Here is a 27915-nt window from a genome sequence, read left to right as displayed (position 1 = left end):
AAAAATATTTCCAAAAGAATAATTCATAAAGAAAATGCCTTTTAATAAGAAAATGAAAGGATTGCCTAGCGATAAGTTACCCGCAGATGGTTTGATGAGTCGTGACTTGGAGGCTTTGACTCCGTGTCAGCTCGCGTGCACTGAAAGATTCGGCAATACCTTGCAGTTGGAACAAGAATCATATTTGCTGCGACACCCTGAGGTACTTTCTTCTCTATGTGTTTCATATTACTCATTATATAGGGTCATGGCTCATGGCCCTTTCAATTATTCACTTTATAATGGTAGAAATTTTCTTGGGATGATCTTTCAACGAAGAGAACGAAATTTTGACTCTTACGTTTTTACAGTAAATTGTCTGATGTTAATGATAATAATCGGGAACGACGGTTTAAAATGCTCCCGAGGCATGACGGGGGAACCAAAAAGGTCAAATTCAGATCTCTAAAATCGTGCACCCATCCAGTTACTGACTAGGGTCAACGTTGATTATCGCAATTCTGGAGTACTTAGGTATATAAAACACAAAAAAAAATCTAGGTAGGTACTTTATAGACTTTATCCGATGACTTTACAGACTTTAGACAAATCGGTTTCATTAGAAAGGCAATAATGAGAAGATGGATTTAAAGTTTATTTTTATTTTTATCTGCAAGTATTTAATAAGTACCTAGATAAGTACTGGGTAAATTAATATGAAAGTAAATCAAAGTCTTAAAATAAATAAATAAAAATCTTTTTTATTCGAATAAACTTTTAAAAGTACTTTCGAATAGTCGGATGCATCTACCACTGGTTCGGAATGCCTTTCCTACCGAGAAGAACCAGCAAGAAACTCGGCGGTTGCTCTTTTCAAATATTTGATATAGGTACAAGATTATGCCATGTATAAAATAATATTTGCAGTCTTGTGCGTCGCCGGAACGAGCTGCAGGTCAAATCCACGCTCTTTTATCATTTAGATAATCTTCAATTGTGTAATATGCTTTTTTCAGGAGCATATTTTTAATAGATTTTTTAAACTTGTGCAAAGGTAAGTCCAAAATAGTTTGCGGGATTTTATTATAAAAGGTAATACCCATACCCACGAATGACTTTTGGACTTTCCTGAGGCGGAAGGTAGGAGCTGCAAGTTTGTCTCTGTTTCTAGTTAGCCTATTGTGTAGATCACCAATTTTCTTGTAACTAAGAATATTTTGTCTTACAAAAATTATGTTATTATAAATATATTGAGAGGCTACAGTAAGGATATCTATTTCCTTAAATTTCTCTCGAAGGGAATCGCGTGGTCTTAAGTTATAAATTGCGCGTATTGCCCTTTTTTGTAATACAAAAATTCTCCCAATATCTGCCGCTTTACCCCATATTAAGATTCCATAAGACATAATACTATGGAAGTAAGCAAAATATACTATCTTTGCGGTTTCCACGTCAGTTAACTGCCGAATCTTTCTAACAGCGTAAGCGGCAGAGCTCAATTTGCTAGCAAGAGTTGATATATGGGTGCCCCATTGAAGCTTCGCATCTAAGGTTATCCCCAAAAATGTTGTAGTCTCTTCTATTTTCAATGTATCGTTATTTATCATTAAATTAATGTTACTTGTGTTATTGCTATTGGGCAGTGCGAATTCAACACACTTAGTTTTTTTTGCATTTAAAAGTAAATTATTTACGGTAAACCAGTGAGTTACCTGAGATATGGCACTACTTACATCGTCAAAATTGTCTTTATTTCTATCAACTTTAAAAATCAAAGACGTATCATCAGCAAATAGTACAATATCGCAAGTATTTTGGACAAAATATGGTAAATCGTTTATGTATAACAAGAACATGAAAGGACCTAGAATAGAGCCTTGAGGAACACCCATTAGTGAGGCTGATCCGGATGACTTTACATCGTTAACACACACTGTTTGAATACGATTACCAAGATAAGACGCAATGAGACCAAGCGCAGTGTCTTTGATTCCGTAGTGGCTCAATTTAACCAGGAGAGTCTCGTGCTCAACGCAATCAAATGCCTTGGATAAGTCACAAAAAATACCAATGGCATTCTGTGAGCCTTCCCAAGCACTGAATATATGCTTTAACAGCATTGCAGCCGCGTCGGTTGTTGATCGACCTTTAGTGAAACCATACTGCTCAGAATGAAGTAGCTTATTTAGATTAAAATGCCGAAGCAGTTGGTTGAGCATGATTTTCTCAAATATCTTGCTCAGTGTTGGCAAAATTGAAATTGGCCTGTAATTATTTGGGTCACTTCTACAACCAGATTTAAAAAGAGGTATCAATTTACTACATTTCATGAGGTCTGGAAAGGATACTGAATCCACAGATTCATTAAAAATTATGGCTAGATATGGCGCAATAATATCGATAATATTATTTTTACTGATATCCCCCATAGATCTCCTGTTTTTCTGCTTTGTAAAGATTTGAACACTTTAATAATGTCATGTGGAGTAACGTATTCAAACCTAAACAAGACACCGCACTCAGCAACATTGGCCTTGAGTAGATCATAGGCTTCTGTTGGCGAGGAACTAAGGGAACTGGTAGTGGTGACTGGAATATTCCGGAAAAAATTCTCAAATGTATTTGCAATTTCAATGTTGGAGTCAATAACACGGTTATTAATTTTAAGCTCCAATTTATTGCTGTCCACTTTTTGTTTCCCAATTTCATCCGAGATGACATCCCAAGCTGCTTTTATTTTATTATCAGAGTTAATAACTTTTTGTTTTATGAAAAGTGACTTTGCTTGTATGCAAACCTTTCTGAATAATTTAGAATAATTTCTGACATATTCGACAAATGAGGGAGTGTAATTATATTGTTTTTCTGCATACAAGTCGAACAACTTATACTTAACTTTACTTAACCATGATTATGCATCATCTGATTAACAGGTAAAAGCTATGCTAGAACTATTTATTAGCAAAATGGCGCAAAATAGCAAAAGGAAGGGAATTTTTAGAGAGGCTGCTGAGTACTTCACAAAGCCTACCGAGGAGCTCGACAGAAAAATACTTGAAAGGCTTAATTTACGCTCTCAAGGATCTTACACACAGGTATTATGTTTTGTTTGGGAATAACCGTAGTTAAGAAGAACTTGGACATTTAGTGGTAACACTTCTTAGGCGCTTCTCCATACAAACATAACATTATGCCAATTTAGTCTATTATTTGTTGTTGTAGATTTAACAGATATCGACTTAATAACTAAACCTAGACTTTGTGACTAAATCAACCATGTAAAAAACTATAAAATTAACAAGTGAATAAAATTTATTCTAATAATAATTTCAAATGTGTTTAGTTTGTCTAAACTATTGATTGGCTTGCAAAATAATAGCCTAAAACGAAACAATGATTTTCGTAGGATGTCGTCACCATAAATGTTGATTGGGACAACATTTCTCATACATGATAATGTGATAATGAAGAGAACACTCTTAATATTGATAATATCTATAACAAACATTTGCTGCTTCAACTACCTTGTATGTCAAGTATCTAGCTTAGTCTTGGATGCGGCCAAAATAATTCCAGGTTTTTTATCAAGAAATTCTCAGTGCAGCACAGAGTTGGCAAAGTTGACAATGTTATACGCTACGCATGAGAGCATATTAAGCTGTTGCTCCTGCACCCGACCTCTCCGTGGTCGTACCTATTGAATGGCCCTGCTAGGATGTAAGACATCTGTATGGAAATAAGAGTAAAGATTGAGACCGATTCTCTTGCACATAATCTTTAAACTAAAGTAAAATGACACGTCTAAATCTATTTCTATCACTGTCATAATGTTGCTTGCGGGAAAGGATAGCACTAGATTTAGACCTGTTAATTTAGTTTAGTTTAGAGATTGTGTACAAGAGAATCGGCCGCATTGTGTATCTAAGTTTGCACGTACTTGTGTACTAGAACATCTCCTGCGTAGTTGCCTAGTCTCCGTTATGAGTAATTAAAGAGCCTCAATAACTCAACGATTGAGGAGCGGACTGAATTCCAAAAGGTCGGCGGTTCAGACCCCAGCCATTGCACTATTGTCGTACTTACTCCTAGCACAAGTTTTACGCTTAGTTGGAGGGGAAAGAGGGATATTAGTCCTGAATAGCATAGCTAAAATTCTTTTATATAAAAAAAAAAGTCTACAAATTTATACTACTTTACTTTTTAGGACATGAATGTACCAGAACCGTATGTCGATGAAATATTGATGGGTGATTTAAGGAACCTAATAAATGCATACTATAAATCTGAGACCCCAAAGGTTCCTACTCCTGCGGCCTCAACAATTAACACGGAATCATCATCTTTTATGTCCATTCAAACATCAGATACAACATTGTCTACTCCTGGTAAACATAGCCTATGCTCTTTTGAAACGTCTATAACAAATATCATTATTCGTATTGGGCATGTCATGTCAGTTGGAGAACTGTTAGTTGGTGGTGTAGACGTAGTGGAGACCGTTATAGTACGCATAGTGTAAGATGAAACAGACAACGGAAAACAGCTGGATAAGGAACGTGGAGCATCATGTTTGAAGGCATACTCTCGACGGGTTCTAACTCCTATATCCAGCAGTGGACGCATTCAGGCTGATAGATTGAATTGGATCAACTATTATTATATTTCAAGCTCTATATGATATTTTTAGGGTTCCGTACCACAAAAGGAAAAACATAACTCTTATAGGATCACTTTGTTGTCTGTCTGTCTGTTGGTCTGTCAAGAAACCTACAGGCTACTTCCCGTTGACTTAGAATCATGAAATTTGCCAGATAGGTAGGTCTCATAGCAGACATAAGGGGGAAAATCTGAAAACCGTGAATTTAGGGTTACATACATCACATAAAAAAATTAAATTGTGGCCATGAACTAATAATTAGTATTTTCAATTTTCGAAGTAAGATATCAAGTGGGGTATTATAATATGAAAGGGCTTTACCTGTGCATTCTAAACAGATTTTTATTTATTTATATGCATCATAGTTTTTAAATTATAGTGCAAAATGTCGAAAAAATACAACTGTAGTACGGAACCCGTTTTTTTGAACTTGTTTTGTAATGTAACTAATTTTTTATCTCATGTTGCTGTAAAAAATAAACTATTGTATTTTTGTTTTTAAGAACCCATACCAACGCCTGAGATGACGCTCTCCGAGACATTGTTTAGCTTTGTCTCGAACACCGTTGATAAAGCGATTTTTCTTCGAGTCGACGACGAGAAATTAAACTACGATACAGCTTATATAGAACTATCTAAAGCTGTTGAGCGAGCTATGGAGATACCGGTGATTGAGATAAGATTAGACATCGCTCAACTTTTACAGGGTGCTTATGATATGTTTGAATTTAAAATCATGGAACAAGAAAGAATTGGTGAGGAAACCATCCTACAGTACGTGGGAGAAAGATATGTACATCGAGATTGAGAAGGAGATGACAGATTTGTAGAGGTTGTCCCTGTCATTGAGACCAAGAAAACGTCATAAGGGTATGAGTGACAAAGACAACGCTCTACAAAGTCGAAATGTCATTCTGAAGACCGATGTATATTATTTTCTGCCGCGTACTGTACTCGTAAATATTGTTTCAAAAATCAGTTTATTAAAATTGTAGACATTGAACGTTAACTCTTTAGCTGCCGAAATTGCTTGGGAAAAAAGAATGAGGAAGAAATTGAAGAGAACCTTAAGGCGTTTGGACAATTTTAAAGGTACAAGTCCTCGTGATTCTTGAGTATTTTTTCTTGTAAAGGAAACATAGATTAACATTTTTTTTTGTCAAGGATACGAAACACCACCTACACCCAAGAGTGAGATTTCATCCCATGAGAGCTATAAAGTGCCACCTCCACGCCCATGCATATGCCATCCGCAATTTTATTATAATCGATATCCAAAGGTTGGTTACCTTGTATCAGTATTAACATATCCTTTAACCTTGATACTAATTATTTGATTAAATTTTCCTTTTTTTGTAACCATGTCTGATATAGACAATACTATTTTTTAAAGCTCTGATTCTCTGAGATATAAATCCCGCAAATTGCTAATGCGTGTGACAAAGTGTCGAGCTGATGGTATATTTTACATAAATATACGTCAAATGACGTCATTTCGATGTCAATGAGACATGGTTCCAGCGTAATAGCAATTTGCGGGACTTATAAAATTTATGTTATGTTTTAGAAGAAGAACTGCTTTCTTAACCATCACTCTATTTCTCTGTTCCAATTTCAGGACCGTTTTGGTATATATTTGCCAAGTGAAAATACCTGTAACACTGGCAACGTGACTGTGACGCCAGAATTTTCTGAATCCAGTGATAATGATCAGGCTGAAGATAAAAACAGCTAGTTAAATATTGCATTCTTAATAGGCATGCCAGAGAGTTGTTAACATCATATTGGTACTGATTCTGAGGACAACCTAATTTTAGAGTATTCGCATACTCTTCTTACTAATGTAATATGAAAAGGACAGACGCAGTTTGACAGTTTTAAATTTTATTTTTAGATGGTAAAATTTTAGTGCACAGTCGCGAGCCTGTTTTGTAGCATGCACTAAAATTTTGAGTCTTTAAATGTAAATTTCATGTTCTGTCCCTTTTTAGCATTGTTAAAAAGAAAAGGATGCAGATACTCTAAGTTTAGTTTAGAGAAAGACAACGGAATCGGTGCCATTGTTATACTAGATGCATGGACTAAAAGCCCATGAGGGCTAAACAGTCGTCATTTTATAAAAGCTTCACCCTTGAACTTATTTTTGTATGGCAGGGGATTTCACGATACTGTGTCTAGAAATACATGACGTTATTTCTAACACTATTTCAAAGAAAAAATAGAAAATTAGACTTCATACTTAGACGAAAGATTTTATCCGTCATTGTTACCTGTTATCTGCCAAAGCACAAAAGCACTGTTCGTTCCTCCCTATGTTAAGGCCGATGCGCAGCAAAATTTTTCAGCTTCTCTACATCTCTTCTCTACATAGTATAAAATAAAGTCGCTTCCCGCTTCTGTATGTATGTAATGAATGTAGATCTTTTGAACTACGCAACGGATTTTAATGCGATTTCACCAATAGATAGAGTGATTCAAGAGGAAGGTTTATAACTATAGTTTAATTCTCAAAAAATTTGAGATCCCTAGAGAAATTGAAATAATGTGAATTAGGTCGGAAAAAAATCCTCTCATTTGAGAGTTTCCGAAGCAATGACACCTCAATGACACCACATTAGTATCTACATTGCCACCATGCAAAGCCGGGGCGGGTCGCTAGTTTATAAAATAACGAAGATCTGACTATCACTAGGCTAGGCTCTAAAAGACGGATGAAATCCTTTATTATGTAAAGAAGTAATTTCCGAGCAAGTGGGAGTACAGCAATTTTTTGGTTCACTGCTCCCAGTTGTGTGTGTGTGTGTTTTTGTAATTCAGTAAATTAGCGCTTGACCTGTTTTACAGTTAATGTAATTCTAACAATTATTATTTTAACGTTTTAAGGTGAAGTTCTGTGTGCTTACAGGCCGTATAGTCCTTTCCCAATATGCCCCTTTTCGTATTTTTTGTCATTTCTCAGAAACTCAACAAAACAGTCTTTTTCTCAAAATATCCTTTTCCCAATAAGTCTTTTTCTCAAAATTTTCTTACAGACGAGTTGCGCTTCGTTGACTGCTGCTGCCGCCAACATGACAACGGCAACAGTTGACAAAGTTCCACTTGTTTGTAATTTCTCGTATACTGTACCTACTAGCTGATGCCCGCGATTTCGTCCACGTAGAATTAGGTTTTTTAAAAATCCCGTGGAAACTCTTTGATTTTCCAGGATAAAAAGTAGCCTATGTCACTCTCCAGGTCTTTATCTTTACCCATGCAAAAAAATCACGTCATTCCGTTGCACCGTTGCGACGTGATTGACAAACCAACAAAACAAACACACTTTTGCATTTATAATAAGGGTACTTACTGATAATCAAGTAGTTGAAGCGCTTTAATTAATTATGCTGTTAGTTTGCTCCTCTAGTGATAATATGGCATCTCTCTGGTAGACGCAATTAAACTCAATTATGAGACAATAATTACTCCGATACCTCTGTGATGTTTCCTGTACACTCCACAGCTTTTATATAAAAACCTTTGTACCGCTGAAGCGTTTCAGATGCAACAAAAATGAACTGCGATTGAGATACGTTTGATTATAAACCCAATGGAGCTTTAGCAGGGCTGTTAAGGCGTATTTGTGAAGCGCGACTACTGCGTCGTAAAAAGTATTCGCATGTATTACTCTTTGATAAATTTTAGTAATAAATATACTTATTCTACTTTTAATTGACGTTTAATATGAAAGTTTTCAAAGAAAAACAAGAGTTTAAGGCAGTGGTCCGACCGCCGACGATGAACGAGAAACGAGTAGAACTAGAAACAAACGAGTTGGCGATCAGCGGGAAGCGAGTGTGTAGTTGCGATAGTTTTGTCGAATGTAGCGATGTAGCGATTACTCGCGCCATTCGCCCGCGGTCGCTTTCCTGTGCAAACCTGCGCGCGCGTTACACGTGTTCAAGCGAGCGAGCATCGCTGAACGAATAACGCTGAGCGAGTTTAGTTTGAAAGCTCATCGTTCAGTGACAAAACTAGTAAAGCGAGTCGTCGCGCGCAGTGTGAACAGTCAGAGAGCAACTTTTGACATATGCATCTCTTTCGTTTACACGGAATGTACATTTATTGTGCGTTTCTTGAGAGAGAAAATCGCCGATAGTTAGTCGTTTTCTCGCCGGCGGTCGGGCCACTACAGAAGAAGAACGAACGTTGTATTTTATATAGAAACTGATTTCATACCTAACAATTGCTAGTTCTGCACTTTATTAGGTTCCAATTAAACAGTTACAAAATTAAGCGTCAAATCACTGATGGCTATTTAATTTAATGATTAATGGTGTATACTGTCCAGTATCTTCTGCGATTGAAAGAATCGTTAAAAAAGACTTGCTGATCGCAAATCTCGAGAAAAGCTGAACCTATTTCGCTAATTCATTTTTTATAATATTCCTTGAAGTACGAGCAGATGGTTCTTACGGGGAGAAAAATTAAAAAAAATGGCCTGAAAAAGAATCGACTGTTAAGCGGTACGAAGTTCGCCGGAGCAGCAGCTAGTATTGTATAATAAATATCATAAAACAAAAGCGTTAAGCAGAAGAGATGATTTATAAAATCTGTTTATAAAATAATTTTAATTTTTCTGTAGTATTTTAACAATGGCTTAATCCTTTTGTTTAGGCGCTAATGGATAACAGCCTTTCAGTTATGATGGAGATTTTTCGGTCCAACATGAATAATTTGTGCAAAGGAATGTTATTTTGTAGGTACCTAGATAAAATCTAGGAACATCGTACCTACACAATAATCATATCAAAATATTTAGCTAAAAGCTTGTGTAATCGAATATCAGCTCAATCTCAATAAATATCCAGGATTCGACGAGCTAATTTTAACATCGTTATTATCGACAGATACACTGCAGTGAGAGTCGTCGATCGACACCTTAATAGTTGATCTAGGATAGGAGGAAAGGACAGGTCGAAGTGGCAATCGGGGAGGGACCCCCCGCACACCTGCACAGTGCCCCAATTGCCATCTCGACCTGTCGCGTACACTTGGTGATTTCACCATAAAAAGTACAACGTAGAAGGTAATAATAGAGAACGTTTATGGATTCTGGTGACTTATCTTATGCACAAGTAAAATTAACTTTTTAAGTTAACGTTAGATACACTTAACGTCAAACAAAAGTACGTCATGATTTGCCAAACATTTCGTATAATTAATGTCAAATTGAAAAGGTGCACTCACAGCCGTACTCAGAGTCACTTAATCGTTACTTAAGATTGAGGTAAACGAGACAGAGCTATATCTCACTCATAAATCTGTTTTAACTCAATCTTAATTAACGATTAGCGACTCTGAGTGCGGCGGTCAGTGTTTGATCCATTTTAGATAAGTTTGAGGCGTGCCTATGAGGCTCCTGTGGCCACTAGCGTTTCAGGTATTGGATAAAATGAGAACAAGGACATCAACAAATACAATGTATTAAATAATAATAATAATATATTTAACTTAAAGCAAATCTTTGCTTATTAACTGCTTCAAATCTAATAAACTAAAATACCCACATTGAAAAACATCAAATTTAATATAGTGCATACATTTTAAGAACTCACTCGTCTTAATACGGTATTTACCTATGTCAAAAAACCGGCCAAGTGCGAGTCAGGCTAATGAGGGTTCCGTACTACAGTCGTATTTTGTCGACATTTTGCACGATAATTCAAAAACTATGATGCATAAAAATAAATAAAAATCTGTTTTAGAATGTACAAGTGAAGACCTTTCATATGATACTCCACTTGATATAGTCACTCACTTCGAAAGTTGAAAATACTAATTATTAGTTTATGACCACAATTTAATTTTTTTTGTGTGAACTAACCCTAAATTCACGGTTTTCAGATTTTTTCCCAAATGTCAGCTATAATATCTACCTACCTGCCATATTTCATGATTCTAGGTCAACGGGAAGTACCCTGTAGGTTTCTTGACAGACGGACAGACAGACAGACAGACAACAAAGTGATCCTATAAGGGTTCCGTTTTTCCTTTTGAGGTACGGAACCCTAAAAATAAATTATTTCTCAGTGATTATTAAATAGAAGGTCTTCTAAAATACGTAAAATCTACACCCTTTGCTAGTTTAAAGTATGATAACCATTCTAAATTATTTATTAAACTAAAAAAGGACGTCAAATCATTGTGACGTCACATGTCAGTATTTTATAGAAACTCGCATACTAAGCGCATGTTTTGACGCTTTACAAAAAAATACTGATTTGACTAGTTTTACCGGATTACTCTAAGTATCTGTCAACTGTCATGTCAATTGACACAGGCCGCGATTACACCTAGTTTTACTCACGCAAGTAACTTACATAATTAATTGACAACAAATTTACTAAGGCAAATGTACTTATTAGACTGTTTACATTAGTAAATTTGTCAAAAGTTAATCATGTAAGCTACTTACGTGAGTAAAACTTACAGGTGTATCCGCGGTCATAGAGCAAATATGGCGACTACATTCTCAAAATTTATACATTATACTAAGTATAAGATATCTATGCACTATGGTGAGGTCATTCCGAACATAAATCGAGTTCTATAAGGCTTTCAAAATTAATTTAACATTGACCATCAAATTATAAAAGTGAGTAACAAATGCAGTTGCAGTCTGCAATTTTTTAATATAGTGCATAAATGTTTTTATTTTTATTTCAAATCAAAAATACAATTTTAGTCCTTATTTTAAAGGTGAATCGTGCTTTAACATGACAGTTGACCCACAACGTTAAAATGGCGCGTGAGAAGCTATTTTTTGCGCACTATACCGTACTAAATCGTACTTTTGATATGAATGATATGATAGCTGTTGATGATCAAAATGGCAAGTCCTTTCTCAAAATTTAAACACTGTTAGTGTTAAAATTTTGAACTAATGAATGGTCATTAGTACATATAGGTCACGGAAACATAACGTAATGGGCATGTAGATAGCGTAACGATTAATAGGTAAACACTTTCTTTTTGCACCCGGCCTCGTCTTTGTCATCCTTTCCCTCGTTTGAGAAAATGGCCTTGAAACTAAAAGGCTTAAAAGGATAACCAGTGCCTGAATAGAACTTGCTCATAAATTCAACCCTGCAAATTATAAGGTGAGTTAAATACGGTAAGATATTAAGATTCACTTAAAAATAGCTTCGTAAAATATAGAAGCCCAACGTGTACCTAACATGTGATGGGATTACAAAATACACAAGTCTCGAGGTTGCAATAAAATCATCATCATCAAAAACCGATAGACGTACACTGCTGGACATAGGTCTCTTGTAGGGACTTCCCCACGCTACGGTCTTGCACTGCCTGAATCGAGCAGCTTCCTGCGACTCGTCTGATGTCGTCCGTCCACCTAGTGTCTAGGTAATATATAAGTCTTCCAACACTGCGTCTTCCGGTGCGAGGTCGCCATTCCATCACCTTGCGATAAAATAGGACTAACCAATGCAGCCGTAGTGTATGAAGAAATGCTGAAAGCCCTTCCATAACAACCAAGACAGAGAGAGTGAAAGTCGCCCAAACTGCAAATATGATAAATATTTTTGGACCCCCGTAGTAAGAAGTTTCACGTAGTCCAAGTTTGCTTAACACCATCACCCAAAGCATTTCTGATAATTCTGTAAACAAAAGCATTACTAAGGTACTTGCAATAATTTGGTTTTGCTTACTAAGTTTTATGTGACGAGGAAAATGAGCATTTTCATGCTCGCCAGAATCAGACATTTTTTATTTTCTCGTGGAAACCACTTACTTGTGTACTCTTTAGCTAACCGCTACATGCAATAACATTAAGTGGACTTGATGATGCCCGCGATTTATTTTCAAGTAAAGAACACGGCTTACGTTCATGAGCCAGGGATAAAGCCCACAGTCGGAGGTAAGATGCAGTGTGGGAGATGGTGCTCAAAACGAATTCGATGGTGTGGACGGCCTGATGTATCATCAATTCTCCAAAAGGCGTCGAGTATTTGGCAATTTCTTTCATAATTCTTGCCTCTGTGTGCTTGTCTGAATCTCTCCTCTGGTACCTTCTGAATTGACTTATTTTTTTCTAAAATTAATTAATTAATACGTTAAGAGATTTTATTTATTTACCAAAGCACTAAGTACTACAATCAACGCTATTTACAATACTCATTATATGCTAGGGATATGTTTTAATTCATTAAAAATGCCACGGAAATACATAATAATCATTACGGAATTACGGAATAATCGGAATAATCATTTCCTACGACCCAAGTTCGTCCAAAAAAAAAATATTACTAGCTGACCCGGCGAACTTCGTACCGCCTTTGACTTTTGAGTTTTATTACGAATATTTTGAATGGGAATATAGAAAAGTGTTGTTTTTAGACTTTTTCAGGCAATTTCTTAAATTTTTCTCTACGTAAGAACCATCCTCGTACTTCAAGAAATATTATAAAAAAAGAATTAGCGAAATCGGTTCAGCTTTGCTCAAGATTTGCGCTCAGCGATTCATTTTAGATATAGAGTTTTTATTTTACTAGCTAATGCCCGCGACTTCGTCCGCGTGGACTACACAAATTTCAAACCCCTATTCCACCCACTTAGGGGTTATATATTTTCAAAAATGCTTTCTTAGCGGACGCCTTCGTCATAATAGCTACCTGCATGCCAAATTTCAGCCCGATCCGTCCAGTAGTCGGAGCTGTGCATTGATAGATCAATCAGTCGGTCAGTCAGTCACCTTTTCCTTTTATATATTTAGATTTTCAACACTTACATCAAGCTTTACAGGATTATTCCTAATATACTAGTGTAACATAAGCACTTCTTAAAAAAAATATCATAAGTCAGTCATACCAATGCTTCTTCTTTTTTCTTTTTGTAAATATGGTTAAGGTATACGGGTGACCCAAAAAGTAAAATTGGTACATTAATAACTGCAATAAAAACTAGGAGCCGTTGGATAGTTTCTTGTCCCTCGAACATGTATGCGTCGCACTCTTCTTCCACGGGTTTCGATGTAGACATAAGTACCATATCGATAAATAGAATCAAAATTAATGGGGCACAGCCTGCACCTCTTTTTAGTTCAGCTACAAACAAAATGTTGAGTTTTTGTACCGTCTGCTAAGGTGGCTGGTATAAGTATCTAACACATTGAGCATTCACGGTTTTTAAGAAACCATAACCAAGCCTTAAAATGTGAGAAGGATAAATTTATTTATTTTAATAAATCATGAAATCAAAAAAAATGAAGCGTTTTAAAAATAAACTATGACGTTTTTGAAAATTAACGCAAAATATATTCAAGTTGTTGCTATTTAATTATCACCCCTAACCTGTTCTTGATAAATGAGTTGAAAATGGCAGTAATATTTAATACTTACTGTGTTTCCCACTGAACATGAACCATTTCATGTAAATCAATATGACAAGCCAAAAGAACAGGCTTGTCAGAAAGATAATTTGTGGTATAAACTCTAATATAATGGCATGATGGCGTTTAAAATACCTGCAAAAGTTTCAAACAATAAAGAAAATACATTAAAAAAAGTCATAAGATTGGCTTGGTAGGTAGGTAGTTAAAAAAAATATTTATAATATTACATATTACTTATATCAGAATTTCAGATTTCTTTGCAAAAAAGGAGCCCAATTTTGAGTTATATTCTTTTAATTTTATTACAATTAAGTTAGTAGATACAAAAATGCACTGTACCACATTTTACCTTTTTTGGGTTGAGTTTATAACGTGTGATTAAAAACGTTCTTACGTGTGATTAAAAAGACTCAAAAACAATCCAAACATCATATGGACTATTCCAATTATGATAGATATTTTCATTTTCAATGAGTTCAAATACATAATTTTATTTTTCGCAAACTGAAAACAATAGAATAATAATTTTTGCAAGCATGTTACGTGAACTAAACCCATACGAAGGTACATCTACCTACCATAAACATTGATAATCAGTGGGTATTTCCGACAGAAGTGATAACTTAAAACTAGAAAATAACAGTGGTGTTTTGTGGATTTTCAAAAAATTGTGGTATTAATTGGATTAACATCTGTATAGTTCGTACAAAATAACTTCTCATGTGCCATAAAGTTAAAATGTAAAGTTAAAATGGCGCATGAGGAGTTAAATTTGCGCGTTATATATACTTTTACATAATAAGCGGTACTCCAAGCACTATATTAATATTAGCATGTCAGTGATGCGACCTTGGAGTTTGAAGAAGTTTTCACTTCAAAATAGTTTTTTTAAATAAGCCATCCGGACGATTCTGATCTCTATCGTCATGACCAACCCATCACCGGCTCACTACAGAGCACAGGCCTCCTCTCAGAGTGAGAAGGGTTTTGGCCATCGTCTACCACGCTGGCCAAGTGCGGATTGGCAGACTTCACACACCTTTGAGAACATTATGGAGAACTCTCAGGCATGCAGGTTTCCTCACGATATTTTCCTTCACCGTTAAAGCAAGTGATATTTTAATTTCTTAAAAACGCACATAACTCCGAAAAGTTAGAGGTGCGTGCCCGGGATCGAACCCCCGACCTCCGATTGGAAGGCGGACGTCCTAACCACAAGGCTATCACAGCTCTGATCTCTCAGTACCCGTAGTACAAGATTTTACGTCTCACCAAACCAAACCAAATTCGAGATTCGAAATACTTCCGCGTTACAGTAAACTGGATCTTAAATGCCTTGTTTTAAAGCTCAAGTTTGTCTACACTTCTACAGCCAGCGCTCCAAGCGGAAACATTGTGAAATTAAAATCAGTGGCATTGAATATTTGACTTCAATTCAAGGCTGTTTAGGTCCATTTTACTGTAACGCGGAAGTATTTCGACTCTCGAATTTGGTTTCGTTTGGTGAGACGTAAAATCTTGTACTACGGGTACTGATGTTAATTGTAAATGAATAGAATAGAATAGTATCCAAAATAATATTTACCTTCCAAATAGGATCAACCCCAAAAATATACGGTGGGTTTGTTTCAAAGACTGGATTCAACTCGATAAAATGATTTTTTTCTACCGTTTCTTTATCATAAGTGTTCATCCAGTAGGATTTCATGAGCTTATGGGGCTTGCAAAATAATTCGCCATATAAAAAACCAGTATAGAGGCTGAATAAACCCATCATAAGTAAAACGTAACGACCTGTAAAAATATGACAGTACCTACAGCAATTTGTTATTGTTAGTTGTTATTACAAAAAGGTTTAAAAAAATGATGAAAATCTTATGTATAAAATTTGTTATTTGCTCGATTTAATTAGTTTTTTCAGTTTACGTCTGTTGGCGCACGGCCCGACAGAAAACGAAGAAGGCCGACGACGCACGAAGGCGCTGCGCGGCGGCCATTAGACAGAACGCCAGGAGATGTGATTCAACACCTTGCATAGACTCGCCAGATGACAGTTTTCGAAAAAGTTGATAAAATCTTGTAACCAATGTTTAGTATTTTATATTTTATAATGTGCATATAAAATACTTTCATAAGATCTAGCATTAGTTTTATTCGTTCAAAAACACTCTTTAGTTATCTGGCTATATACATACGAGAAGTTATGATCAGTGTTTGTGTTCACAATTGATAAATCGAACACGTCATTACTTTTATTCTAGTCTAAATATATAAAAGGAAAAGGTGACTGACTGACTGACTGACTGACTGAGCTATCAACGCACAGCAGAAATTTGGCATGCAGATAGCCATTATGACGTAGGCATCCGCTAAGAAAGTATTTTTGACAATTCAACCCTTAAATAGGGGTTTGAAGTTTGTGTAGTCCACGCGGACGAAGTCACGAACATAAGCTAATTTATAACAAAGTAATAAAAAAATTGGAGTCAAATACCCAATTCGAGTGTCGTGTAATACGATTCGCAGCTGGATGATTCCATCGACTAACCGCGCCACGGTCTTGCGCCGCCTTCAGGCGTGACCGTGGCGTGTGGAAGTCCCTACAAGAGACCTGTCTGTGGACCTATATCGGTTAATGATGATGGTGATGTTGTAATACGATTTTTTTCCTAACGTTCAACTTAATAATACTACCGCCAAAGAATATATTCCATATCTCATTCTTTGAAGTCTTATCCATATGCTGCTTCTCAACTGATATCATCCAAACAGCAAATGCCAGCATGAGTGCTCCGTGGCATACATCAGCAAACATGATCGCAAACAGAAATGGAAATGTTATTATTGCATAGAGACCTGCAAAATCGATACGGGTGAAATAATAAGCATCAACTTAATAAACAAAAAAGCTAGTTTCGAAACAATAAGCGAGATGAAAATTAAACTAAGTATTAGATATAGGTATTCTCTACGTGATCAAATCAGAAATGAGAAGATCCGTAGGAGAACTAGGGTAACCGACATAGCTCTACGGGTTGCGAAGCTGAATTGGCAATGGGCAGGGCACATAGTTCGTACAACCGATAGACGTTGGGGTCCCAACTCCCAAGGTGCTGGAATGGCAACCTCGCACCGGAAGACGCAGCGTTGGAAGACCCCCTCACTAGGTGGACGGACGACATCAGACGAGTCGCAGGGAGCCGCTCGATCCAGGCGGCGCAAGACCGTGGCGTGTGGAAGTTCCTACTAGAGACCTATGTCCAGCAGTGGACGTCTATTGATGATGATGATGATTAGATATAGAGGTGATAAGTGGTGTTAGCCAAGTGGTGAAGACGTCCTTTTCCTGTTCGAGGATCGATCTGAGGCACACATCACTGACTTTTTGAAGTCGTCCTAGGTTAAAGCAAATAAATATTATTTGCTAACGCCGAAGGAAAACATGCATGCCTGAGAGTTTTCCATAATGTTCTAAAAGGTGTGTGAAGTCTGCCAATCCGCACTTGGCCAGCGTGATGATCTATGGCCAAACCATTCTGAGAGGAGACCCGTGCTCAGCAATAAACTGGCAATGAGTTGATATTTATGCTGGTGATGAGAGATCGATTTTAAAGAAATTAAAAACTGTATTCAAAAATTTTCATAAAAACTTGACTTAGGTATACAGGTCAAGAATCAAACCTAAATTCTACAAAAACCTTAATCAACTTGGATGAAGTCTCAGGAATCATCTATTTTAGATACATACAAACATTGTGAAATAATTAATAGTGTTCATAAAATACTCTCGTAGCTTTAGTTTTAAGTTCGCGTGAAAATTATCACCACTCTATCATCATCTAACAAATGCAACAACCGACTATCAAATAGTGTAATTTATTACCTATTTTGAATAAACTATTTGACTTTGACTTTGAATAATACCTGGGTTTAGTTCTCTATAAGTAGAGTCACCGTAAGCGTTGATAAGGGCTTGAAAACCTTTCGTGAACTTGTTAGTACGATGATACGTCGGTGGGTCGTCATTATCGTCAGACTTTAGTATGAAGGACTCCACATTGCTCTCAGCTTTCTCCTTTTATTATGAAAAAAAAAGTTTCTACAAAATAAATAATATTATTATTCTTATTTATTGATGGCTGGTTGTCAATACTTGATGGTAACCGATGATGTAGCGTTAGCTTATCAATAAAATAGCTTATAGATTAATTTCGCTAAGCTTTTTTATTTGAAATAGACGTAGCCCTTGACTGAGATTTCTCCTGATGGAGTTTAAGATAAAAGTGAGCTATTCTGGAAAACCTATACCATACCCATATGACCATATTATGGTTAATCAGTCTTTACGCGACATCCTACCGGAACGCTAAAACTGAGGCCCCACGATGCGTTTCCAGTGCGTTGCAGCACCTCACTGCTGTAGATTTGAGTGTTTGGTACCAGCTGGAGTACTGGTTGCACCACGCCACCCTCCCCGCCTCGTCTCTCTGGTCCCAAGTCATATGCAATGTGTAGCATAGTACAGTGATTTCTATGAATAATGACGCAGCGGCACCGCTCAGACGCTGAACTGTCAACGCAACTATCGGTATTTTACAGGATATATTTCGGAGTGTGCCGAAGAACTTTTCAACCTGGTTGCTCTTTACCCATCTACTGCAAGGTCTGCACCCATACGTAGTCAAAATTCCACGGATACGTACTAAGCAATGTGCTTCCTCATTTCTAATTAGAACCGCTAAGATTTGAAACACCCTTCCAGCATCAGTTTTTTCCTCCAATTATAATATTATGGGTACCTTCAAGACAAGAGTGAATAGGCATTTTCTAGGCAAGCGTGCTCCATCTTAGGCTGCATCATCACCTGCCACCAGGTTTGATTGCAGCCAAGCGCTAGTCTATTAATTTAAAAAAAAATCGTGTAGCTGCACTCTTAATCGGTTTTTGGCACGTCTTTTCTAGAAGGTAGATTAAAAATTATGAATCCTCAGATTGGGGCATTTGCCTTACCGATTCTCTTGCTAGAACATTTTCAACTTTGGGTAAATCAAGATCAGGCACCCAACACTGTCCGATTAGACATCTCCTCGTGATGTCAAGGGTGAACATATTCATGGTATGATAGATCGCTTTAGATTTCTTTATTTGCACCATCCACGTGTCCCATTGTTTACTAACAGTACGTAGTGCCTTGCAACGGTAGTATTTAGTTTTTTTCATAACCTAAGTGAAATATTTAGTAGATAACTCCAACTAGCTGTTATACCTAACGTCGAATATGAGTATATCACTACATTATCGTACAGGTTGGTTAACCAAAGGTGTCACGTTCACAGTACTCATACAAACGCAATTTTATTAAAAAGCAGGTTCTCAAAAAATCGATTTCTTTAACTTGTTCGGAAATTGTTTCATTATTCAAAAAAAAAATCGCCATTCAGCTCATTTCTGAACGCACGCCAGCTTTTCTATCAGGACAATAATTATAGAAATTGCTGGACAGTTTTGTAACGAGGTTGCGATTGTTTAAGGATGGGGATTGAACTCCTAGCGTCATCCATAGTATCCATAGTATAAATGCGAAAGTGTGTCTGTCTGTCTGCTAGCCTTTCACGGCCCATCCGTTCAACCGATTTTGACAAAATTTAATACAGCGATAGATTGCATCCCGGGGAAGGACATAGGCTACTTTTTATCCCGGAAAATCAAAGAGTTCCCACGGGACTTTTACAAACCTAAATCCACCTGGACTAAGTCGCGGGCATCCTCTACTATAATAATAATTAATCCTCAGCAATGACAGGAACAAAGCAGAGAGATAATAATTAGCTAAAAATTGTCAACAATACATGAACACTTTCGATGCAGTAAAAATAATACTTTTTCCAAATCATCTATCCTAACACCGAGTTGCAACATCATGTCCATCCTTGCGTCATGGGTTTCAGGGCAGGTATAGAGGTTCACACGAAACCCACTGCAGACTTTTTCCAGCCGGGTATATAACTGCTCGCCTTGGCATGCTGCCATAAATGCCACCTTTCGAATGTCTTGGCCCTGAAAAGGTTGGCATAGTCTAGGTTAGTGCAGTTTCACTGTATGAACAGATACACATCACACGTTTAAGGCAATATAGACCAGACGGGAAGCTTCATACTAGCGGCTGGCTGTAGTTTCACTCTAGCGCAGCTCACGCACACCACGACGTGTCACTGACGCTCTGTTTGCCGCCAAACTGGGCGCACGGAGCGTTCGTGGCACGTCGTGGTGTGCGTGAGCTAGTGTGAAGCTTCCCCTCTGGTCTATAATATCTACTCGTGTGGTATAATATTATACTTATCCTAATAATATTAAAAACTAGCTGATTCCCACGACTTTATCTGCGTGGATTTAGGTTTTTGAAAATCTAGTGGGAACTCTTTGCTTTTCCAGGATAAGAAGAAGCCTATGTCACTCTCCAAGTCCATAAGCCCGTGCAAAAAATCACGTGAATCTGTTGCTCCGTTGCGACTTGATTGACGGACAAAATAATATGTAGGTATAACATTATGCGTTATGTTCAGTAAGGTGAATCTCACTTAGGAGGGACAGCGCTAAGTCCAAGAAGATAGGGGTTGAAAATTCGGAAAACTGTTAGGTATTGTTTTGATTGTTCGGAGTGTCGAAAGTAATTTTTTTAAGCAATAGATACTTATTTAGCTCGAACCAGTATCGTTTCGAGAAGCTATCAAAGTATTCCGCCACAATTTCCTCATGTCTATGATCTCTACTCGTACCTTTCAGGATGATGACGTTAAAGGCTTTGTATTTGCCTTCGTTTACTAGGCATCATTCACTAGGGTAAATAGAAAACGATATTAACATTTTGTATGGGCGCTTCAAACAACCTTGCGTTCATAGAGGCTTAATTACTTCTCAACGTCCTCGATACTAACTAAGTTCCTTCACCATGCAGCACATCCTCATTAAATATCACATCCGGCACACAATTTCACTTGACTACAACTCGATCATGAATCTAAGACCTACTTGCACAAAGACATGTTATACATGTAGATTTTGTACGTAATGGGTAAATTAATATGTGGCAACCGCAAAGAGTGACAAAATAGCAGAAATAAAGGAACACAAAGATCTATTAGCTGAATAATGACTTACAGTTCTGGGATCTTGCAATATAGCATCCTGAGAAGCTCGTTTATAATAAATATTTCCATGCGACACTCTCCACATCATCATCTCAAACGGAAAACATCTGCTTCTCATCACAACACCGGTCAACACAAAAAGTCGCCCAAGTAAACCAGTATCACCACCAGCAGATCTAATACGAAAAAAATTGTTGATTTGTTTTAATCTAAATATATAAAAAGAAAAGGTGACTGACTGACTGACTGACTGATCTATCAACGCATAGCTCATACTACTGGACGGATCGGGCTGAAATTAGGCATGCAGATAGCTATTATAACGTAGGCATCCGCTAAGAAAGGATTTTTGAAAATTCAACCACTAAGGGGGTGAAATAGGGGTTTGAAATTTCTGTACTCCACGCGGACAAAGTCGCGAGCATGAGCTGGACACCCATTGACCACTACAATTTGAGTGATAGCGTACTTTCAGCCAATTGTCGTTAAGGCTGTTGGCTTCCATCGAGTTTCTTGCTGGCTCTTTTCGTTAAAAAGGGCATTCTAAATCAGGGGTAGATTTTTACCTTTTGACAATTTAAAAGCTCATGCAAAAGTTTATTTGAATAAAAAATCTTTCTTTTCTAATCTATTCAGACGGTTTTAGGCAGATCGGGCGTCCAAACAGAAACATTTTTCATTTCATATCAGCCGTAGAGCAACATTGATACTCCCGTCTATGCAAGCTGCTAGGAAGGACTAGACGTGCAAGCTGATTTTCCGGGATACAAAGTAGCCTATGCCACTCTTTAGGTCTTTAACTATACCCCAATCAAAAAGATCACGTCAATCCGTTGTTCCATTGCGAAGTGATTGAAGGACCAACTTATAATGTGGGTAGTGATTGAAAATATTATCCATTTCCGATCTAAGTTTACAAGACGTAAACTAGTTTTATTCTCATTTTACCGTCGGTGCTGACAGTTCAATATGTATGCATTACTCTGGAGCGCCTGGGGCGTTAATTACATAAAACCTCGGACTTCAGCGTTTGTGAATGGTGGAAGGTTTAGCTTATAAAATACATAAAAAGTTTATAAAAAAAACTGGCCAAGTGCGAGTCAGGCTCGCGCAATGAGGGTTCCGTACTACAGTCGTATTTTTTTGACATTTTGCAGGATAATTCAAAAACTATGATACATAAAAATAAATAAAAATCTGTTTTAGAATGCACAGATGAAGGCCTTTCATATGATACCCCACTTGATATAGTTATCTTACATAGAAAATTGAAAATATTATCTATTTATTTCATGACCACAATTTAATTTCTTTTGTGTGATGTAACCACAAATTCACGGTTTTCAGATTTTTCCCCAAAGGTCAGCCATAAGAGCAGACAGACAGACAGACATACAACAAAGTGATCCTATAAGGGTTCTGTTTTTCCTTTTGAGGTACGGAACCCTAAAAATTAATGTGATTAAGATTCAAAATGATAATTGCAATATATAATTCAAATAGTTTCACATATTAAGCTGTAGTTTTTTTTGTACATCAAAATTAAGTTAACGTACGTAGGTACTTATAAAGTGTGATGTAAGTCAAAATTGCGTAAACTTTGAGCTAAAGCTACGAGGGTTCCGAATACGCCCAGGTCAACAAAAAAATCAAACTTTGTGTACCTATCAATTCCAATGTTATAGTCCGCGACAGGTTGAAATGGCAATCGGGGTATAAGGCGAGGGGCCGCCCCGCACACCTGCACATCATCCGCGCTAACCCAGTGCGGGGGCTGTATGGGTGTGCGGGGCGTTCCCTCACCGATTGCCTTTCGAGCTGTCGCGTACTATAGGTATATTCATTTTTCAAAATGAAAAGTACCTACTTGTTAAATTCCCTACACCGCGCCGTTAACGCAATTACAAGTCTGTACTACACCTTGGCCGTTTGATAACTTAATGTTGATACTATTATCGATGCTGCAGTTTCAAAGCGAACACAAACTGAGTTTACTGAAGTAACTCTATTATTTCTATCACCATGTTAGCAGTTATTCCTACAAAAGTACTTTAAAATCCACCTGTAGTCGAAATTATTTGAAAATTGCATCTGATATTCCCAGAATTTCAAATTAAAATACGCCAGTCGTATTCGTTATAACTGCTGCCGAATAATTATGGTCAAAATAATATAACTTCAACCAGATCTAATTATTATTATTTGCATACTTTACGACATCAAAATATTATTTTGTTATAACTTGTTTAAATGATAAAACTTAATTTAATTAATTCTTGTTAACTTATGTTAGAGCGTGGCAGAATAGGTACGGTGATAACAAAATACAAGTAACATAATTATTATTATTCATAATAAAAAAATAACTACGAATTAAATATGAATTATTCTGCATTTTATACTAGCTATAAGTTTAAGATTTTACTCGTTAGTGCTTTACACTGCAATGTGAGCTTTACTTCCAACTTAAAAAATGTTTTAAAAATGTGCTAACTTCGATAATACAACAAAATACCTACCGAAGGAATTTTAATAAAATCAAATTTTCCTATAATACAACCTCATTACAAGATTGCTCGAATTTACTTTAGACATGCATTTATAATAATATTATTATTTCATTTCCTCACAATCGATGGAAAAGCTGAGTGTATAACTCGGTCATTTTATCTTCCACTTAAATATCTGCCTTCATCTTCGGCTCGGGTAGATAAACGTCTCGGATAAAATGGCTTGTTTTATGCCCTTGTTGCACAATCTACTATTGTACATTGTAATGGCATTTTCCGTTACTTGAAAGGTTTTTGTTATTGTACATTAAAAAATATGAATTAAAAAAAGCTACCTTCCAAATATTGCCTCTTCACTCATTTCGGCTTCACCCATTAATGGGCCAATTTGATTTAAGACATAGTTCATTTCAGTTAGTTCCAGATAATTCTTTAACAACGTTGTTTGATTGTCGGACATTTCCAATACATCATTTTCCCATTTCTCTAGTATGTTCTGATAATAATAAGTAGTAATAAAATTTTATTGAAATGCATATATAATTAAAGAGTCTGATTTACCCCTCTCGAAATCAGCCCGCGCTTACAAACGTTTTCACTTACATTGAAATTTGTACAAATTTAACCAGCAGCTAAATACTTTACTAGACAAGAGCAGTGATAAAATAGTGATTGAGGTATATTCGTGAGGTCGGGGGTTCGATCCTGGCCACACATTACTAACTTTTCTAAGTGACGTGCATTTTAAGCAATTCAATATAAATTACTTTAAGGGTGAAGGAAAACATCGTGAGGAAACCAGCATGCCAGAAATTTTTCACTAATGTTCCCAAAAGTGTATGAAGTCTGTCAGTCCACACTGGATCAGCGTGGCAGACTATGGCCTAAACTCTTCTGATTCTGAGAGGAGACCCGTGCTCAGTGGATTGAGATGAGTTGATCACGATGATGATGATGATAAAATACTTATTAGACTGGTGATGTTAAGTTTTACCTCCAGCGTTGCTAATTCGTTGAGCGGCAATGGTTTTGCCTTCATACTGTTGTATTCGACAATACTGATTTGATCTTTGTTCATCTCTCCCTCCATATAGATCAGCTTGCGCTCCATCTCAGCACAACGACACAGTTCCGTCACATAATTTCTTTGAAATGGTTTAACGTCAGGCGTCATCTGATAAATATTTTAAAACTAGCTGATGCCCGCGACTTCGTCCGCGTGGAATCAGGTTTTTAAAAATCCCGTGGGAACTCTTCGATTTTCCGGGATAAAAAGTAGCCTATGTCTCCAGATCTTTCTCTATACCCATTCAGAAAATCACGTCAATCCGTTGCACAGTTGCGACGCGATTGAAGGACCAACCAACCAACAAACCAACAAACGAACACACTTTCGCATTTATATTAAGGGTACTGATGAAAAGGTTTCCTTACTGATATTGTAAGTGCAAAAGTGTGTCTGTCTGTCTGCTTTTGCAGCTTTTACAACCCATCCGTTTAACCGAACTTGACGAAACTCGGTACAAAGACAACTTACTACTTTCTGAGTACGAGTAAAATCATAGAGTACTCACAGTATTTTAAAATACCCAATTCCACGTGCTGCTTGCATCCCATATACGCAGCTGTGATAGCCTAGTGGTTAGGACGTCCGCCTTCTAATCGGAGGTCGGGGGTTCGATCCCGGACACGCACCTCAAACTTTTCGGTGTTATATGCGTGTTAATTAATTAAATATCACTTGCTTTAACGGTGAAGGAAAACATCGTGAGGAAACCTGCGTGCCTAAGAGTTCTCCATAATGTTCTCAAAGGTGTGTGAAGTCTACCAATCCGCACATGGCTAGCGCGGTAGACTATGGCCAAAACCCTTCTCATTCTAAGAGGAAACCCGTGCTCTGTAGTGAGCCGGCGATGGGTTGATCATGATGATGATGATGATCCCATATACGCACATAGGATACTGTTTATCCTGGAAAATTGGCGAATTCGAATTCGATGCGAAGATACATGCTCAATCAATTTGACCTTGAAGGGTTTGGGGTTTTGTTTCAGGTTTATGGCGTACTTACATCTACAAATTGCACACATCCCATCTCGCCGAGATGGCCAATCACTTCAAACGCAGTTTCAGGTTGGAGGTACATATCACAAAATGCCATTAGGTCACTTCTCAACATACAACCCATCTTGGAAACTATAAAAGTATGAGGAGTTGTTATTAATACTGATAATCAAGGTACATACTAGATAAACAAGGTATTTTAATGAAATCAAAAATTAATTTATTTGAAGAATTTATTTCAATTACGATCAATGTCAATTTCAAATATTTTGTTTTTATTGTTTTTTTTTTTAAAGTAAATGAGTATGAATAAATTTTCACGTGCCATGCCACTGAAATAATATACATAAATCAGTGACATAAATAGAATAGTGATTTATAGAGAGAGAGCCCGGGAGGGCCAGACCTACGTGATCATGGCTGGCTTTGGCAGATAACAGCTGGTGAAAAAGGTGTAAAATTTCTTACGTCAAAGTATAAAGTATAATTTTTTTATATTTTCTTCGGAATAGTATTACAAATCACGTCTTGCGTTGCCAGACACTAGTTGAGTTAGTAGGGCTAACTTTTGACTCGAAGTATATTAGAGTAGAAAATAGAGTTAAAAAAAAGAGAAAATCGGGCTGAATTGAAAACCACCTTCTTTTTAGAAGTCGATTAAAAATGGAGCGTGAGGAGTCATTTTTACGGCCTATATTATATACTATTAATAGACATTATTTTTATACTTGTGATATTTTATAATACTTACTTTATTGTTTACACCAAAAACAAATAAATTGTGTAGAATATTTGTAAAAAAATACCAAATTCTACTAATGTTAGGTTTAAAGCATATTATGTACGGCACCAAAAGCGTAATAAAACTTTAATTAAGTGTTTATTGAATTTAAACATAATTCAAGCTTAAACAATTTTCCCAAGTTACCAACCCTCTTTGTATCGTAGCGTAGAGCAAACACAGACTGTTGAAACAAGGTTGATTTTCCATCTGACTCAACCTTCTTGTGTTATTCTTAAGTCCCGAGGGATAGCGGGCAGTTGAATTATTTACTGTTACAGCAGTAACTTTTGAGGTAGGCGCGGGGCCTCCCAGGGGCCAGTTAGTCTATTCTCTGCTCACACATCATAGTCAATAGCGGATACTAACTTAGAACAAAGTAATAATAACATAAACAAAAACTTTTATTATTTTCCTTTCTAAAGTACTTACCTAAAGCCAAAGATATAATAAAACTTCAGATAGGCAAAGCTCACACAATTGTATTTTTAAAAGTGAAGGCAAATTCGTACGCTTGTGTGTGTGACATGCATGCGCGTAGTACCTAGAACAGACTACATAGATATTGGCTCAGAATTAGAAGTATCTATTTCGACTCTTACTGTTAGAGCGAGATATAATATAATGCATTTAAGCTCTTATTAGCTAAGCAGCCAACCTGGGCCTATGGCGCACAACTGTGGGGTAGTGTGCATGTGACTCCAGCCTTAACATACTACAGAGAATGCAAAATATAATTTTACGTTCGATTGCTAACACGCCGTGGTTTATAACAAATGAAGAACTCCATCAGAACCTGAACGTAATATCAATAAAGGAGGAAGTTCGGGGGCTAGCGAAACGCTACAAAGAACGGCTTCTGATGCATCCGAATCCACTAGCCACCAGGCTCTTAATTGAGGACTACCCGAGACGCCTAAAGAGAAAATGTGTTCTTGACCTCGCTTCTTGATAGGCAATAAATAGTTGAGTGCTAGCTCCTAAAGAGGAACAGCCGCTATAAAACAATAACCTACACCTTATTTGCTAAAAGTCCTTGGACTGATCGCAAATCACAAAATTGAACAAAAAAAACTCTTATTAGAACGTGATAACGTGAAGTAATCATGTTTATTTTTTAAATTATTTTCTATCCTAGCCCCATAAACTACCGCTATACTAAAAACCATGTCATTTTATTATTACAGTCCAAGACCCTATTACAATATTATGTAATACAACTACAAAGTTGCGAACAACTGAAAGCTCAGCTGGTATGGTACCTACTGATGCACTGCTTTTGAATACTATTTTTAAACGTGCTTCATTATTTTATTACGCTTCGAAAAATTTTAAATGCGTGAACCAATTTAAAATTTGGAGTTGTCATTTATACTGTGTATTCG

The 27915-nt window shown here is 36.8% G+C and overlaps 2 protein-coding genes across 2 annotated transcripts; one reads left to right on the top strand and one right to left on the bottom strand.

Moving 5' to 3' along the window:
* The first annotated feature begins 32 nt into the window (after positions 1–32).
* On the top strand, positions 33–6385 carry LOC117995250 (uncharacterized). Its single transcript, XM_034983241.2, has 7 exons — positions 33–202; positions 2913–3074; positions 4184–4364; positions 5140–5391; positions 5654–5728; positions 5801–5916; positions 6255–6385. The coding sequence occupies exons 1-7, from the start codon at positions 35–37 to the stop codon at positions 6369–6371; spliced, it is 1071 nt and encodes a 356-aa protein (XP_034839132.1). The 5' UTR covers positions 33–34; the 3' UTR covers positions 6372–6385.
* A 5195-nt stretch (positions 6386–11580) lies between these two features.
* On the bottom strand, positions 11581–25943 carry LOC117995701 (V-type proton ATPase 116 kDa subunit a 1-like). The gene is made up of 15 exons (XM_034983691.2): positions 25757–25943; positions 24680–24859; positions 24021–24181; positions 21186–21351; positions 19908–20084; positions 19038–19250; positions 17952–18102; positions 16722–16883; positions 15613–15821; positions 14422–14531; positions 14035–14159; positions 13505–13740; positions 12521–12728; positions 12120–12294; positions 11581–11761 (listed from the first exon to the last, which is right to left on the bottom strand). Exons 1-15 carry the CDS (start codon positions 25871–25873, stop codon positions 11626–11628), a joined length of 2526 nt encoding a protein of 841 aa, XP_034839582.1. The 5' UTR covers positions 25874–25943; the 3' UTR covers positions 11581–11625.
* Between the last annotated feature and the right edge of the window lie 1972 nt (positions 25944–27915).

This window comes from Maniola hyperantus, chromosome Z (assembly GCF_902806685.2).
Source record: "Maniola hyperantus chromosome Z, iAphHyp1.2, whole genome shotgun sequence".
Lineage (NCBI taxonomy): Eukaryota > Metazoa > Arthropoda > Insecta > Lepidoptera > Nymphalidae > Maniola > Maniola hyperantus.
The sequence above is the reverse complement of the archived record's forward strand: the minus strand, read 5'-3'. Positions and strand labels throughout refer to the sequence as shown.

Bases quoted from the DNA above. Each gene is read 5' to 3' on its own strand.
- LOC117995701 (XM_034983691.2), bottom strand. From the start codon at position 25,873: ATGGGTTGTATGTTGAGAAGTGACCTAATGGCATTTTGTGATATGTAC. The intron at 12,729-13,504 runs GTATGACTGACT...AATTAATTTTAG, and splicing joins AGAAAAAAGAAGAAGCATTG to AAAAAAATAAGTCAATTCAG. The intron at 12,295-12,520 runs GTAAGCCGTGTT...TTTTGTTTACAG, and splicing joins TTTATCCCTGGCTCATGAAC to AATTATCAGAAATGCTTTGG.
- LOC117995250 (XM_034983241.2), top strand. From the start codon at position 35: ATGCCTTTTAATAAGAAAATGAAAGGATTGCCTAGCGATAAGTTACCC. The intron at 203-2,912 runs GTACTTTCTTCT...TCTGATTAACAG, and splicing joins ATTTGCTGCGACACCCTGAG to GTAAAAGCTATGCTAGAACT. The intron at 5,392-5,653 runs GTGAGGAAACCA...TTAACTCTTTAG, and splicing joins CATGGAACAAGAAAGAATTG to CTGCCGAAATTGCTTGGGAA.